Source organism: Pyrgilauda ruficollis, unplaced genomic scaffold, assembly GCF_017590135.1.
Source record: "Pyrgilauda ruficollis isolate IOZ18807 unplaced genomic scaffold, ASM1759013v1 scaffold23, whole genome shotgun sequence".
Taxonomy (NCBI): Eukaryota; Metazoa; Chordata; class Aves; order Passeriformes; family Passeridae; genus Pyrgilauda; species Pyrgilauda ruficollis.
Window position 1 is genome coordinate 13,556,107 of NW_024522539.1, and position 15,385 is coordinate 13,571,491.

Genomic DNA, 15,385 nt, shown 5'->3' on the forward strand with positions numbered 1-15,385 from the left:
CCTATTTCAGGGACAGACAGATTGCCATCAATCCACTGCAGAACCTTTGGCTGACATTGAGAGATTCTTTGGCTGTACTCTTACATGGTAGTTCCCATTGTGGAATTTATTTAGTTTAAAAAATAAAACACTGAGAGCTGCCTCTTTTATAAAAAGTTGCCTTTTGCTGTAGTTGTTTTGGGCTTGTGTGCTGTTGCCCAGGTACTGGAAAGAACTTACATCTGCTCTGTACAGGGAGCACTGGCTCTGCTGTGGTAGCCAGGGTTCATTGTTTTGCTGCCTGTGCAGATGACATGAACCTTTTGTCTTCGTGATGGTGTTCTTTCCTTTTTTTTCTCTGCTCTATGTCTCTTAAGAACACACCCTGTTGTGCTTATCAACCTGACCCCCCTTCCCACTTCAGGAGCTGCTTTTGTTGCAACAAGTCCTAAAGAATGGCTGTTCCCAATGTCAGCTGCAGTTTTTCTCCCATTTGCCTTTTGGTGAGCACCTTTATGTTCAGTGTTGCAGTCACAGGTGCTGTTGCATTGTAATAATGGAATAACAGCACCAGTGGCAGCCTTTGCCAGGCACTGGGTACTTCTCTAGAGCCTGCATTGTGCTGTCCCAGAGGTACAGCTAACACTGAGTGATCTCTAGCTACCTTGATTCCATAAATGACAGTGTTCTTGGGAGAATCTGACAAATGACACCTTCATTTCCATTGTCCTGATGAATGACATGCTGTGTATACCATAAAATTGTTACTCTATAACAGCAATTTAGTGATTTCCAAAAAAATGAGTTATGACAATATTCTTCCTCATATATATCACATACCTGAGAGAGACTTGCAATGTGCCTGATGATTTAGGATTCAGTATTTAAGTATATCCAAAAGGAAAGGGTAATAGTCTAGGAATTAGTCATATTAATATATGCATGCTAACTGTAGCTGGAGTGGTTTATAGAATGAGAAGGGTCACAATAACCTGGAAAACTGAAACCACAATTTTTCTGTTAATACAGGTTTTCAGATCTTCAGATTGTTAACTATGACTCAGTCATGAAATAATTATTCTACAGTTTCTCTATTACAAACACATATTTAACCAGAAATCTTATGCAGAGTTTAGTCAGAGAGCAAAGCTATTTAAAATAAATTCTTATTCCTGTTTGAAATTACACTGGGAATATTATGATGTTCCCTTCTAGTGACATGCCATTTTGAGATAGATGCTTTCAATTTCTATGCTTCACTAGGGACATGCATCTGCAGTTACACAGAAATTAATGAACTATAAATTCACTTTCCATTCTAATGAATGCATGTTTCACTATGTCTTGAGTTCTTACACATCTTGCTACAGCCTAGTACAGAGAAACTGTGGCAGCTGTATTAAATTTTACATCCAGTCTATTGTAGGGAGAGCAGGGCCAGTTTATTTATAGTTTTTCTGAGGAAAGAAAATCTAGACCTTAGTCCACACGACACTAACACAGTCAGTCCTGGAATGTGTAGTCTTCCACTTTTAACTACACTTATTAAAAGTATTCATTTCTGGTGGAATTATTTTACAAATGACCACATAGTGTTCAGTGTTGTTATTCTACTTTGTGGAATAACAAAAATTCTGGAAAGTACATCTCGTTGTAAGAGTTTCATTTTTCCAGTCTTATAAACATGAGGTTAGGTTCCAGTGGGATTCTATCTGCCAGGTCCAGCTTTCTCATCTCAATGTCCTGTAATCAATATCTGCTTTCTAGTGGTAATACCCTGAAGAGGAAACTTAGCAGAAATTATTTTCTATCATTACATTACATTTCAGTCCAGTCTCTTCAAGCTACTTTGTGCATTCTCAATAGAAGCAGTGCATTTCAAAAATGATTAAAAGCACAGCATGGAAAAACACACACTTCTTTTTCAGAAAAAAATAATTCCATATTTAAATCTGACTACCACTGGATATTCTTTTAAGAATGTGTCTATAAAAGGCAAAGTCATGTGGCAATGAAATCAAGGTTCCTTGATCATTTGTGTTCTTGTGAAAATTCTGTTTTTGCCAATTACCAGAAACAGCAGCAAGGTCTTAGAATCAGCTCCCTGGTGTTTAACTACCCTCCACTCCAGAGGAAGAGAACAGAATCTAGCCCAGGAGTCATTAATTCCCACTTAACAAGTGATTTGTATAGCACGGATAATTTGACATGCTAAATTTGTCTATTTATTTGAATTCCATCATCTAACCCTTATTAATTTCAAGTCAAAGCAATTATTTGTCTAATACAGAACCTTGTTGGAGGACTTTAGGTCTGGTTTTCTAAGGAAATGAGATCCATGCACCTGTGTGCATGCACACCTGGGTGACTGTGTGTGTGATCTTGCTGCCCCTCTCCCCAATATCCTCTATCAAATTTGGCAATGCAATCAGTAGAGATTTTTGCAGCACCAGTTTCTTACAAATATCATGAAAACAGGCAGCCAAGATGTAGAAAGAGAAGAATTAGAGCTCCAGCTGGAAGAGGAGCTGCAACACAAACTGGGAGAATCCAGCCATGAGCTGTGGAGCTGAAGGAGTGGCTTACACTGCTCGTGAACTTAGAGTTGAGTGCCTTTGCCCCTCAGTGTGCTAGAATCAGCATCAAACACACACAGTGCTGACACTTCTCTGCTTCTCTTCAAAGTTCAGATTAAATACTTGCAAGTATTTTCAATACTTGTGAGCCTTCTGCTCACCACAGGAAAAAGTGCAACTCCAGATGGGCAAGTAATTGTTTGGATTTAGCTTTTCTTTTTGTCTGCAAATTTCACAAACCAGCCCAGATATTTTTTAAAACCTAAGTTCCTCAAGTACATAAGGGGGAAATAAAATGTAAATTTAAAAAGTCTAAAATAACAGTTGCTTTATTTTAGCTTCTGAGACACAAAATTTGCATCAGACTAGATGCATCAAATATTAAATTCCTCTTTTCAAAAAAAGAATATTTCAATAAGGGTTTTCCTGCTAAGAAACACCTTTTAACAGACTTGATTTTCTGCTAGAGTTATGAATATTTCACTTTATGACCATCTCAGATTTTTGCTCTGTTTTTCTGATGTTGCCCTAAAAGGTGATTAGAAAATTATGAGATACTAAACCACTAATAGGCAAAGAGACATTAGAGACTTGTAGTGTTCCAATCAATCTGGAGATGCACAGGTTTTGAAAGTCCAGATGGCTGCAAGCATCCAGACCCTGAGGCTTGTGTGGCTCCTCTGCCCTGCCCAGTACAGCTGGCTCTGCACATGCCTCATGTGCCATGCCACCCCAAAAGGTGACAGGCTGGAGACCACAACAGTACAACCAATTGTAGCCTGTGTCTCATTGTGTTTCCCATATAGAAGTCCTTAAAATGTTAATGCCTGGAAAATTCCTGGGACATAGTGCCAGACAGAATTGAGATATTCCTTGGCAGTAGATGCAAATTCGTAATTTGGAGCACTCTCCAAATGATATTATGATTCTTCTTCTAGAGACTTGTAAGGACATCACACCAGGGCAGCGCTGGCCACACCACTGCACTGACACCTCAAATAGGGCTGCTTTTTTTCCTGTCTGAATGCAGTTTCTGGGTTCTGAGGTAGATAATGAAGGCTGGAGCTGCATTAAAGGGTTGCATGTATGAAATGTTGTAGTAATGCTCACCCATACAAAGAGGTGGGAAGACACAGACACTGGAGTATCCATCTTCTCAGTATCCATTAGAGGCTGTTAACGTAGACAGCAAGAGATTTCCCTCTACAGTTGCTTAAGAAGTTTTTAAAAAGTGCTTACTTTCCAAAAGGAAATCAATAAAGCCAAGGCACTATAATGAATCTAATGGGCAGGCAGGTGAGGAGCAAGAATGAGGTGGCTAACCTTCCCTTACAGTTCTTAATCAGCAGCAAACCCAGAAGTATCAGGCCAGTTACTCTGAGGAAAAAAGCTGTCAAGTTTTGGAGGTGACATAGTCCTTTTATGAGAACAGATTTGTTTCAGACATTCTTCAGCCAGTCAAAGAGTAAATAACCCATTTTGTTTTTCCCCTGTTCTAGTGCTGATGAAAGATTTGATGCTACTTTTCACACTAATGTTTTAGTCAATTCTTCAGGACATTGCCAATACCTGCCACCAGGTAGGTTGTTTGCACATCATAAATTTTGGTAGATTACTTGTATATGGTGTGGTTTCAAATTTGCCATAAATTCTCTTACATTTTATTTGTTTAGCTAGCATCATCTGATAGATGTAAGCCTACATGCATTATGGTTACATGGTTAACACCTTTGCATGAAAACTGTCATACAAGATACATGTTTTATTACAATTATGGAAATTCTTCTGTCATAATGAACAATTTCAGAAGTTTGGCAATCTTTACCATAAAGAGATGTTGTTTATTAAAGTAATGGTAATGCCTCAATTTTTTATTTCATTATTTTAGTGTTTCTTTTATTAATATGTTAACTTTACAGTAAGATGCTTAGTAACATCTTGGATGTATTTCTATTTGAAACGATTCAATGAATGCTTCATCAAAACAATTTTTGGTCTGGATGTACAGCAGTGGAGCACTGTTTCTCTTCCCCAACTCAATTAGCATAATCATTAGAATTAACTCTTCCTAGCATCTGAATTTTGCAAATTACAGCACTAGAGCCAATGCTTTCCAGACAAATTAGGTTTTCTGCCTAAGAAGTCCAGAGGGTTTCAGGGGTTTGCTTCTTGATTTAAGATGCTCTCTTAAGATATTCCATTTGGTGGGGGGTTTTTCAGTTCAGTTCTGAAAGCTGCTGAAGGACACGGTCTGACTCAACAAGTGAAAAAGAAGCAGCTCACTTTCCTCAGTAAATCAATATCATATACATCTAATAAAACAGCAAATAAATATTTCAAGATTTCTTATGTTTCGAGATTTCTTACTTTAGTCAGTAAAAGAAATAGAAACGATTACATGTTCTGCTTCATTTCTTCCTGAAATACTGTATCTAGAAATCTGAGTTCTTATCTGAATATTCTTCCACTATATGCCAAAATTGACGAATATCTTTAAAAAACAGTAAATAACATCAATGCATTAATGGTACAGTTCTTTCCCTTCTCTATGACTGACTTTTGCTCTTTGCATGTCAAGACAGGACTGAGATTAAAGATGCTTTATAAATGAAAAACAGAAGGCACAAGTTCTGGTTACAAAATGTACATGAAATTCTGTGGAACAAGCATTTAAATTTAGTGCTTTTGTTTAAAATCTCACCTAGGCATATTTAAGAGCTCATGCTACATAGACGTGCGCTGGTTTCCATTTGATGTTCAGAAATGTAACCTGAAGTTTGGATCCTGGACTTATGGAGGCTGGTCCTTGGACTTACAAATGCAAGAAGCAGATATATCTGGCTATATTTCAAATGGAGAATGGGATTTAGTAGGTAAGCCCTGCATTCCCTATTTACACTGTGAACTTGCAGCCTTGTCTCCACTGCTGAAATGGATGGAGTGACAATTGGGAAGTGAAGACAGAAATTCAATTAATAAATGACCTAGCCAGTGGCATTTGAAACTCCTGAGAACAGATCTCAGATGCAAATCAACATTAAAAAAAAGAAAAAAAAAAGAAAAAAAAGAAAATAGATAAATTTGCTGCTTGAGTTCTGTATCTTTTATCTGATTTTCTTTTATCAGCTGAGAAAAAGTGGAAATTAAGCTTAAGTAGTTTTATCTGTAGCAAAACTTGGAAAACTAAATTTATCCTTTTAAAAAATAAACACTATATAATATACAGTTTATTCACACCCATTTCTGGTTTTCTTCCTCTTTTCTCCTTCACAGGAGTTCCTGGGAAGAGAACTGAGAGCTTTTATGAATGTTGTAAAGAACCCTACCCAGATGTAACCTTCACAGTTACCATGAGACGTAGGACTCTCTATTACGGACTCAATCTCCTCATTCCTTGTGTCCTGATATCAGCACTTGCCCTGTTGGTTTTCCTGCTTCCAGCAGACTCGGGAGAAAAAATCTCACTAGGTAAAGTATTAATAGGATATTGTAAATATTACTAAGACAAAAGAGGTTGTCCTTTTAAACAGTCTTAGGAAGGAGGAATAGTTTATGTGTTCTGGCTCAGGAGCTGTTTTTAGTGTTTGATGCTGAACCAGCGAGGCATAAACGATTCCCAAGTACCTTCCTTAAGAAGCAGGCTTTCATTTTTTGATATTTATTTGCTGAATCTCACACTCATTAGGTAAAGCATAAGTTTACAAATACATGTTTGAACACTTTAGCACTGAATTCTTCTTAATACTTTAATATTGAATTGCATTAAGAACCTATGGTGTCTTCTCAGAAAGATTGATTCTAATTGCTCCTATTTTACTTTTTATAGTGAATTTTAACTTAAGCAATCGTTTGTGAAACAAATCTGATTTTGAGTACTTGATCTTTAAGATGGAGTTCAACTATGTAAAGAAACCTTTTGTCCCATACAAAATTCAAATTAACTGACTTCTAAGTAAACATTGCTGTTTAAATGTAGAAAAATTGACATTTCTCCAGAATATGGTTTAATTGAAGGGCAATAGCCTCCTTAATTAAGTTCTCCCTCACCATATTTTAAGATGAATTCTTTGTTCCTTAATCCTTTCCCACTTGACAATGACTTGTTATTGTTTAAGTCTAGTTCTGAGAAAAGAGTTAAGTCTTTTTCCAGAAAGATGGGAACTCATCACTGAGCAACAGAAGTCGAACTCCAAAAATCAACAGTCAAGACTGCTTGGGCATAATCCCCTACAGAGCCCAACACTAATATCAAAGGATCCCAAAGTCCATCCAAGGCAGCAAATCTGCTTTTGAGGAAATTTATGTACTACACCACCTGTAGCTTCCATGACAATTAACCAAGTGTCACATGTTCAAATACTCAGATTCACACCATGTTTCTAAAGCTAATGCAGTGCAAGAATTGCTTTGATTTGCCTCAGCTAATTAGCAAATGATGATAAAAGTTGAACCATTACGAGGAATGTAAAAATATCCATGTCTGTGCAAGCATTTGTAGGGGTTTGGCAGCACTGCTATCCTGAACTTGAGGCAGTACAAGGAAGGACAGCACTAACATGCTGGAGCAGGGTTACAGTGGGATTGCATCTTGCAGAGAGCATTCCTTCAGATTCATTTTGTTTCTCTTCTGTTGTAATTACAAGCTACTGATATGATTTCATACTTCATGTTTATCTTTCAGGTATAACAGTTTTATTGTCTCTCACTGTCTTCATGCTGCTTGTGGCTGAAATTATGCCAGCAACCTCTGATTCTGTGCCCTTAATTGGTAAGCTTTTAGTCAGTTGGATTTTTTAGCCAACAAGGTACAGTGGCTTTGCACAAAGGCCAGAATTAAGGCAAATCACCAGCTGTAAAATGGATGACTGCAACTGAATTAGAAAAACATTGCCAATTGGTAAGAGCTCTGATGGGTGCACTCTGCTCTGAATGAAATAAACAACCTATGTGTATTTAGGGAAAGAATAAAAGAATCAATTTTCCATGGAAGAATTTGTTGCAGTTTTGACACAATTGGCCCGATTGTGTTCTGTATTCCTAATTCCAATTAGGAAATTGGAACACATGAGCTAAACATAATTAAGTCTTCCCACTGTAATTGTTCAAACAAAAAGAGAAACTTTTCAAAACAAGTACCAGTCAGTAAATATAATAATGCTGAAATAAAATTAGAAGGCAGCCTGTGTCAAGGTTTCTTTAAAAAGGCAGGTGTTCAGTTCCACAAAAACAACAGTTAAACACTGGCTATCCCCTCAAAATAATGTCCAATATTTCTGCTGTTGAGAAATCTTTCAAAAGTACCTAGAGCAGCACTAAACTGGAAAAATAACTAAATGCTATGACAGCATATATAAACAGCTTTTATTAAAGCTATGTCAGCCAAAGTATGTTCCTGTATTTATTTCTTTATTTTGCAGCTCAGTATTTTGCCAGCACTATGATTATTGTTGGTCTTTCTGTTGTTGTCACTGTTATTGTTCTACAATACCACCATCATGATCCAGATGGAGGAAAAATGCCTAAATGGGTAAGGTTTGATTTTCCTTCACTATCCATAGCATAAATATCCAGCTCAGGGATGTAATAGAGTAGCTAGTGGCCCATTATTGCATCCTACTGTTAAAAACATATAAATCCTTCCCAGACATTGTGTTTGGAAAAGCAGTTTCACCAGAAATGAGGTGTCCAGATATGTTCCATGTGGTTGGTTTCTGAGAAAAATTTGAGTGCAAGAGAGAATGAACATACCTCCACTAACTTCTCATGTCCTTCAAAACAGCTACACGTAACTCAGGATTTTGTTAAAACCTAAATATATAAATGAAAGTGATTTTCAAATAACCTCCAGATTTTAGAAGTGAACCAGGTAGAAGAATAGAGTAAGGTGCTGATGGAGATGAGAAATGCATGAAATGCACTACTCTGGAGATGCAGCTGTGCAGCTGCTGCATACTTAACTGCTGCCCAAACAGAAATATGTACAGCCTAAAAAGCATCTGTTAAAGATGGCTGTAAAAGTGGAATTTTCTCTGAAACTCCTGATATTTATATCTCTTTTCAAGAACATCTGTAAAGTCCAAAGAATTAAAGTATTTTAAACACATAAGACTTTTTAAATAATGTCCTTCTGTGAGGGGTGGGTTTTACAGAGAACATTGTGCTGATTTTAGATTACTGCACACTGCTGTCATCAGCTAAATGTCCCCTCTGACTTCACCCAGCTCATGGCAGCATCAGGCCTTTCTGAAGATGGAAAGACCTTTCTTCTTTTTTCTCTCTAGAACAATGAGATATTATTATCCTTACTAGCTGGAAAGAATGTGCATGCAGCAGCACCCTGAGGACAAGAGATAATGAGGTATTCCCTGGCTTGTCCTGGGGTGGTGACTTTAAAATAAATTTCAGTGAAGAGAATTAAAGGTAGATTTCTTTAGACGTGTGTTTGATGACTAAAGGGGACAGTGTTTAGTACTGAGCCAAACATCCTCAGAAAACAGAGTACTTGAGGTTGAGGAGTGAGCTGCACTGATGAGAAGCTGAAGTCCAACAAACATTATTTGGACACTGGTGAATTTTGGATAAGTCCCTCAATTAACAGAATATGATCCTTCTTGGTGGAGCTTGATAGCGTAAAAAAAGTAATAGGGCAAGATCTGTCTCTGGCTGAGATATTTGCATGCATCTACTCTGAATCCACTGTCAGAATAAATAGACTAAATCTAATATTAATTACAGGAAAAAGTTTGCAAATTATACAATACAATAATATTTCTTAGAACTCTGAAAAAGAAATGCTGGAATGAGCTCTTAAAACCTGATTTAAATAAATTACAGAAACTTTCATTTGAAGTGGAACAGCCACTGGGTTTCCTGCATTTTCTGCAAGGCTGGATTAAGGCAATGTGGAAAACAGAAAAATAATATGCAGAGATTAAATCTGCAAAGTATTTTTTTAAAAATCAAAGTAATTTTTCCATATTTTCTCAATTTTATGTCCAGATCTCTTTTCTAAAATCTGTAACTCAGAGTCATAACATTTTAAAGCTTGGTGGTCCAGTCCAGTCCAAAATCTGTTTCAGCAGCCCCACTCAAACAGTAATAGATACAAATTTAATAATAGAGCACAAATAAGAGAAAAATAATTGTAACTTTATTGACTACCATCCAAAGCAGTATTGTTAAGACTATTAAAAAGTAACTCTTCTTCAGTAAGAGTTTGGTTTGATTTTGTCTAACCCACAGTATTTAGTAAAGGTGGAAAGGCTGCCATGTCACTGTTCAAGTGTCAGGAATAATCAACACTATGGGCACTCCCATCAAAGAAGAGGGGAGTCCCAGTACTGATAGTCAGCCTGAGGCAATCAATATGACTGCTAGAATAAGAAGAAAACCCCAGTGATTGGTAAATCAATCAGCTGGAAATCTCCAGCACCATTTTCTAGAATGTGGTGCAGGCTAAGCAGACACCAGTCAGGGACCAGTCACCCCAGCTGCCTGAATACCAGCAGCACCAGAGACTGGCTGTGTGAAGAGATGCTTATTCTCAAAAATTTTCTTTCAGACAAGAATCATCCTTCTGAATTGGTGTGCTTGGTTTCTGAGGATGAAAAGACCGGGGGAAGATAAAGTGCGTCCTGCCTGCCAACATAAACAGCGTCGCTGCAGCCTGTCCAGTGTGGAGATGAACACTGTGAGTGGCCAGCAATCCAGCAATGGGAATATGCTGTACATTGGCTTCAGGGGGCTGGAAGGGGTTCACTGCACACCCACCACTGATTCCGGTGTGATCTGTGGGAGGATGACCTGCTCACCAACAGATGAAGAAAACCTGCTGCACAGTGGCCACCCCTCTGAAGGTGACCCAGATTTGGCTAAGATTTTGGAAGAGGTCAGGTACATTGCAAACCGATTCAGAGACCAGGATGAAGAGGAAGCCATTTGCAATGAATGGAAATTTGCAGCCTCTGTAGTGGATCGGCTCTGTTTGATGGCCTTCTCAGTATTCACAATCATTTGTACAATTGGTATTTTAATGTCAGCACCAAACTTTGTAGAGGCTGTGTCTAAAGATTTTGCTTAACTCCTAACTAAAACCTGCTTCTCTGATTGGTATGTAGCAAATAAGAATGTGGGGTCTTTTGATCGCTTGTTTCTAAACAGTATAATGCTTCTTTTGTCCGCTTTCTTTTGCCCCCCTCTCCCTCTGGTCCTGAGTTCCTTTTAGAAGAATGGAAACCATTTCAGAAGGGAAGCCAAGAGTTTCTCTCTGGGCTGTGTCTGTGTAGCTCCTCTGAGCACTCTTTTGTGGAAAATGCCAAGGGGCTGCAAGTCCCTTCAGAATGACGGGGTATTGAACCACCACCTCTTACACACGTTCAAACTGGCTGTTCCAAAAGAAGAGGTAGGCAATGTCACAAATGGCACTTCTTCTAGACTTTGTTATAAAGGAGAGCACAGTCCATCTTATCTATTTGAATGAGTGATCATAAACACATTTAAGAGAGGACTAAATCCAAATGGCTGCTCAAACAGAGAAAAGGGAGAAATGTCTTATGTAGCTCTTCAGCCCCTCACTTGCACCCTGTAACTCCCTCCATGCATTTTTCATACAACATATATGACTTTCAGGACTTTGAATTTGTCTGAGATACCAGAAACCTGAAAGCTGAGAGGACACACCACATAACTTGTCCTTCATAAGTTTCTAGATTTGACCTAGAAATTTGGCTTGGACTCTAAAACAGGCTTCACAGTAATTGTTGCAGTTTAGTACTTCTTCCTTCTCCCCAGAAAGGCATTCTTTCAACTAATAATAATTTTAACTATCAAAAAGAAAAATGATTGATATAAGATGCCTTCATCATCACTTGTTTAAAAAAACCCAACCCCCACACTTGTCTCTTTACTGTTAACTGGATTCCAGTGTGGAAAAAGTAACTCAATGTCTTGTACAGGCTTAAGCATAAATGAAGAATCTCAATCAAAAGTAGCCATTAAATCCTGAGATCAAGGTTTTTGTTTGAAAATTAAATGTTTGATCTGTTGTACGCTTAGCCTTTTATATAACTCCTTCTGTTGAGTCACCGTAACATTGTCTTTACAAGAAAATTGCACCTTTTCTGCTCACTCTAACATCAGATGGGTACTAATGAATAATAAAGCTTCTTGCTTCTGATATAAACTATTAATTGTATAAATATATATTTATATATACACACTGCAGATACATCCAAGGAAAGGTAAAAACTTAAATACAAATTTTCCTAAGTCTAGACAGACTTTTGCAAAAGCAAAACTAGTAGTTCAGCACTTTATTTTTGGTTCTGAAATTCTCTTGTCAATATATGCTTAGTTTTGATGTCACTTTGATGTCTTAATGGAAAGGGCTGAGCTAAGAATACCAGGACCTGAAATTTTGTGTGTACAAAAGAGCTGAGAATTAGTCTCTCACTGGCACACCAGTATTCCTAACCAGTGCTATAAGAGGTAAGAGATGTGGGCGAAGGTTAGTTAAGCATTGGTTTCATCCTCTATCCTACAGAATCCAAATTTTTTGGCTGAGGTCTTCACAGACACAAACAGAGGCCTGTTGTTGTACCATGTTTTTACTGTGAAATAAACTCAAGGCCTCAGTTTATCTCTGGATGGATTAAAATAAAGTTGCTGTAATGCTTATCCTCCCTAAGTAACAATTTCCTCCTCAGAGTCTGCTCCCTTGAAAGCAGGAAAATCAAATTTCATGGAAAGCAAGCCCAAAGTCACCCCAGGTACCACCCTTCACCTTATTGAACACCCTGTACAAGCACCTTTGTGCCTGAGATAGGGCAGGAGGAGTGAAAGGCAGGCAGAATATTTCTCAGTTTGTGAATTCTCTTTTCCTGAAGGTGCATTCTGAATCTCACACTTTAAAGACACAAACAAAACATTCAAAACCTTCTTGTAAGTTCATCCTGAAATCATGTGTCAGAATTACTTGTGAAGAAGTTATGTTTTCAGGAACAACTATTAAGAATAAACCATGTAATAATTCCTGCAAGTAGTTTCTAGTTTATAAATTATATATGGTTGGGAAACTATGAGTGCAAACCCTGAAATGTGAGTTTTGTTCATTTGTGAATAACTGCACATATCATATGGCATGTGCTCCTCTTCTGGGTAATCTTTCTAGGCTAGGCTTCCTGATGTTGATTTGCATTGGTATTTTTCCTGCTGCAAGTACCCCTAAATAGCTATGTAGACTGTTCCATTTAGTCTTTGTAAATTTTGGGGTCCTCTTGGAGAATAGCTTTTCAAAGAAAAATGAAGACTTTTGAGGATTATCTTGCACAATGGAACACAACTATTGCACTCATAGTACATGATGCATGTGGTATAGGAAGCATGAGAGTCCCCCTCTTGCCATCAAATCTGTTTACAGTATTTGTGGGAATCATCTTTCTAAATACAGGAGGATGGAGAAAGCAAGCTACAATTTGACAGTAAACTTCATTTTCAGTGACAGACATGCTGACCCTTAAAAACTGGAGAGTTTGGCTTTATGTGAAGTCCTGCCAGTCTGTCCCAGCGAGTTGGTAAAACTGTCAGAGAGCTGTGGGTGCTGCTGAAGGGGCTGTGAGACACCAGCATTCTGCCCACAACGCCTTTATCGCTGGCAGGGGCAATGCAAACGCACCAAGGGGACAAGGGAACCCTCATTTTCCTACTGTTGACACAACCTGTGAACATTTGGTAACAAGTTTATTATACATTTTAAATGTAAGAGTGACTCCTCCATCACGTAACTTGGCACCTATAAGTTAAATTTTTCTGTAACTGAGCTGAGCAAAATTGGTATGGTTCTTGTCAACTTGTGTGTGTCTTAAATATATTTGTGTATGCGCTAAACAATATTTTGATCTAAATGCTGTGAAAAAAATATTTATTTACAATTCTGGGCACAGAGATGGAAATTAAATACTGTATACAGTATGTGTATATAATATTAAAACCTACATATTGATGGTAAAGATCTGTTATAATCGTAAAGAGTCCAGATAGAGAATAGGAAGTGGCTCACCACAACTAAGCTATGACTTGCCTGACAAATTCAAAAGCTCACTCTAGAGCTCAGGTGTCATGTACAATACTATGTGTGAACAATGTATATTACTTTTTCTGTTTTTATATTGAAATGTATTGAATATTTAAAAGACTTTTTAATATTTAAAAAAATATTATTTAGGTGTTAATGCCAAAAAGGTTCCAAACATAAAATTTTAAAAACTTAGTTTTAAATACAGATAAATTATTTAAAAAGTATATAAAATATTAAATTATTTTATATAGGAATTGATAATACTATGTAAGACTTTTTTTAAAGATTTCTTTAAATTCTCTTTACATTCTCTAGCTGCAGGATGTAGTCTCAGTTCACCTGTGACAATTCAATTCTTCACCTTCTTTAACAAGACAAGAAGGTAAACCAAAGCCCCAGATTTTCTTTCCTTTGTTTTCCTATTTTTTACATTAAGAAACATTGCATAAAGGGCATTAAAAAAAGATGTTACATCTGTCAGGTACTGATTGTCATATAAACAACTCAATGCCTTTTCAGTCCAGTACAAATAAAAGACTTAGATCAAGAGACTTTTGATTCTTTTTCATTTTGCTAACATGGAAAAACTCAAGTGGTGGAAAACATGAATAGCCATAAAAGGAAGAGAGATGCCTATGGTTATGTCAATCTGGGATGACAGTGTTCTTTGATAATTAAATATAAATTCATATCCTCCTGCCAACCAGTCCCACACCAAAAATATATTACTTCAGTCTTACATAAGCAATCAAAGTTAACTGAGAAGGACTGATATACCATGTAAATTTTAGACTGGCCTCAATGCCAGTATTAATTTATTTTTTGAAGTTTAACACAGAAGAGAGAAAAAACAAATCCATACCAGCTGAATAAATTGTTGGTTTTGCCAGCTGCAAAGTTTGTGTGTTGGCTATTATTGAAAAAATATCTAATCATCAGAATATGCCTCAGATGCAAGAGGATGTGTCAGTGGAGTTTCTTGCAAAGAGATGAGTTCTCCTGCCCACGTGCTGAAACAGCTTCCTTCTGTACAACACCCTGCTGAGCATGTGCCAGAAGTAAAAGGTCAAGGGTTGCTGAACCCGAGACTTCATTCTCTTCATGCTTCCCTAAGTGAGGAACAGCTGAAGAAGACCAGTGTGGTTCAGGGCAGCACACGAGTCATACAAGCCTGCAGTTGTCACTGACCCCAGGCTGCCCCTGGGGAAGAGCTGCCAGGGTCATAATGTCAGATACTCAAGTGAGGCTCCTGCTGGTGCTGCTCACTCTGCTGGTGTGCCCCACCCTTCACCAGTGCTGAGGAGCAGGACAATCTGTGTGACATTTACTGTCAGACTTCAACAGGTCCAACAGGTTCAGCTTAACACACACGGGCAGGCTACTGGCACTGTCCATGAGCCTCCGTCACACACACTCCAGCTCAGAAGCCTCTGAGTGGGAATAAAATCAGAGCACTCTGTGCTCCTGCTCTCAGGCATCTGGGTGCTTCAGATGCAGCCTGAGAGCTGCTGGGGTTTAGGAGCTTTCTCATGGGCAGACCCAATGCCTCTGCCCTCCGGGTGGCAATGCCCATCAGAGCACTGGGGCTTGTGGCCATAGAGATTAACAGTACCAGCCACCCAGCTGTAATCCTCAGTGCATCAGGGTTTATTCAAGAACACTGATTTGTTAGCCCAACCTCATCTTGAAAAGTCAGTAAATCTTACAAGGCTGTGAACAAAATCTTCACATTGACCTGGTAATCCAGCAGGATCTC

The 15,385-nt window shown here is 38.0% G+C and overlaps 1 protein-coding gene across 1 annotated transcript in view; it reads left to right on the plus strand.

Annotated features, from left to right (window-relative positions):
* CHRFAM7A (CHRNA7 (exons 5-10) and FAM7A (exons A-E) fusion) overlaps nucleotides 1–14,995 on the plus strand; it is a 39,259-nt gene extending 24,264 nt beyond the window's left edge. The window contains exons 5-10 of the mRNA XM_041469039.1: nucleotides 4,055–4,134; nucleotides 5,261–5,428; nucleotides 5,829–6,023; nucleotides 7,237–7,323; nucleotides 7,973–8,082; nucleotides 10,117–14,995. Of these exons, the coding sequence (XP_041324973.1) occupies nucleotides 4,055–4,134; nucleotides 5,261–5,428; nucleotides 5,829–6,023; nucleotides 7,237–7,323; nucleotides 7,973–8,082; nucleotides 10,117–10,635 (1,159 nt within the window). The 3' untranslated portion in view covers nucleotides 10,636–14,995. The remainder of the gene's footprint in view (nucleotides 1–4,054; nucleotides 4,135–5,260; nucleotides 5,429–5,828; nucleotides 6,024–7,236; nucleotides 7,324–7,972; nucleotides 8,083–10,116) is intronic.
* The last annotated feature ends 390 nt before the right edge of the window (nucleotides 14,996–15,385 follow it).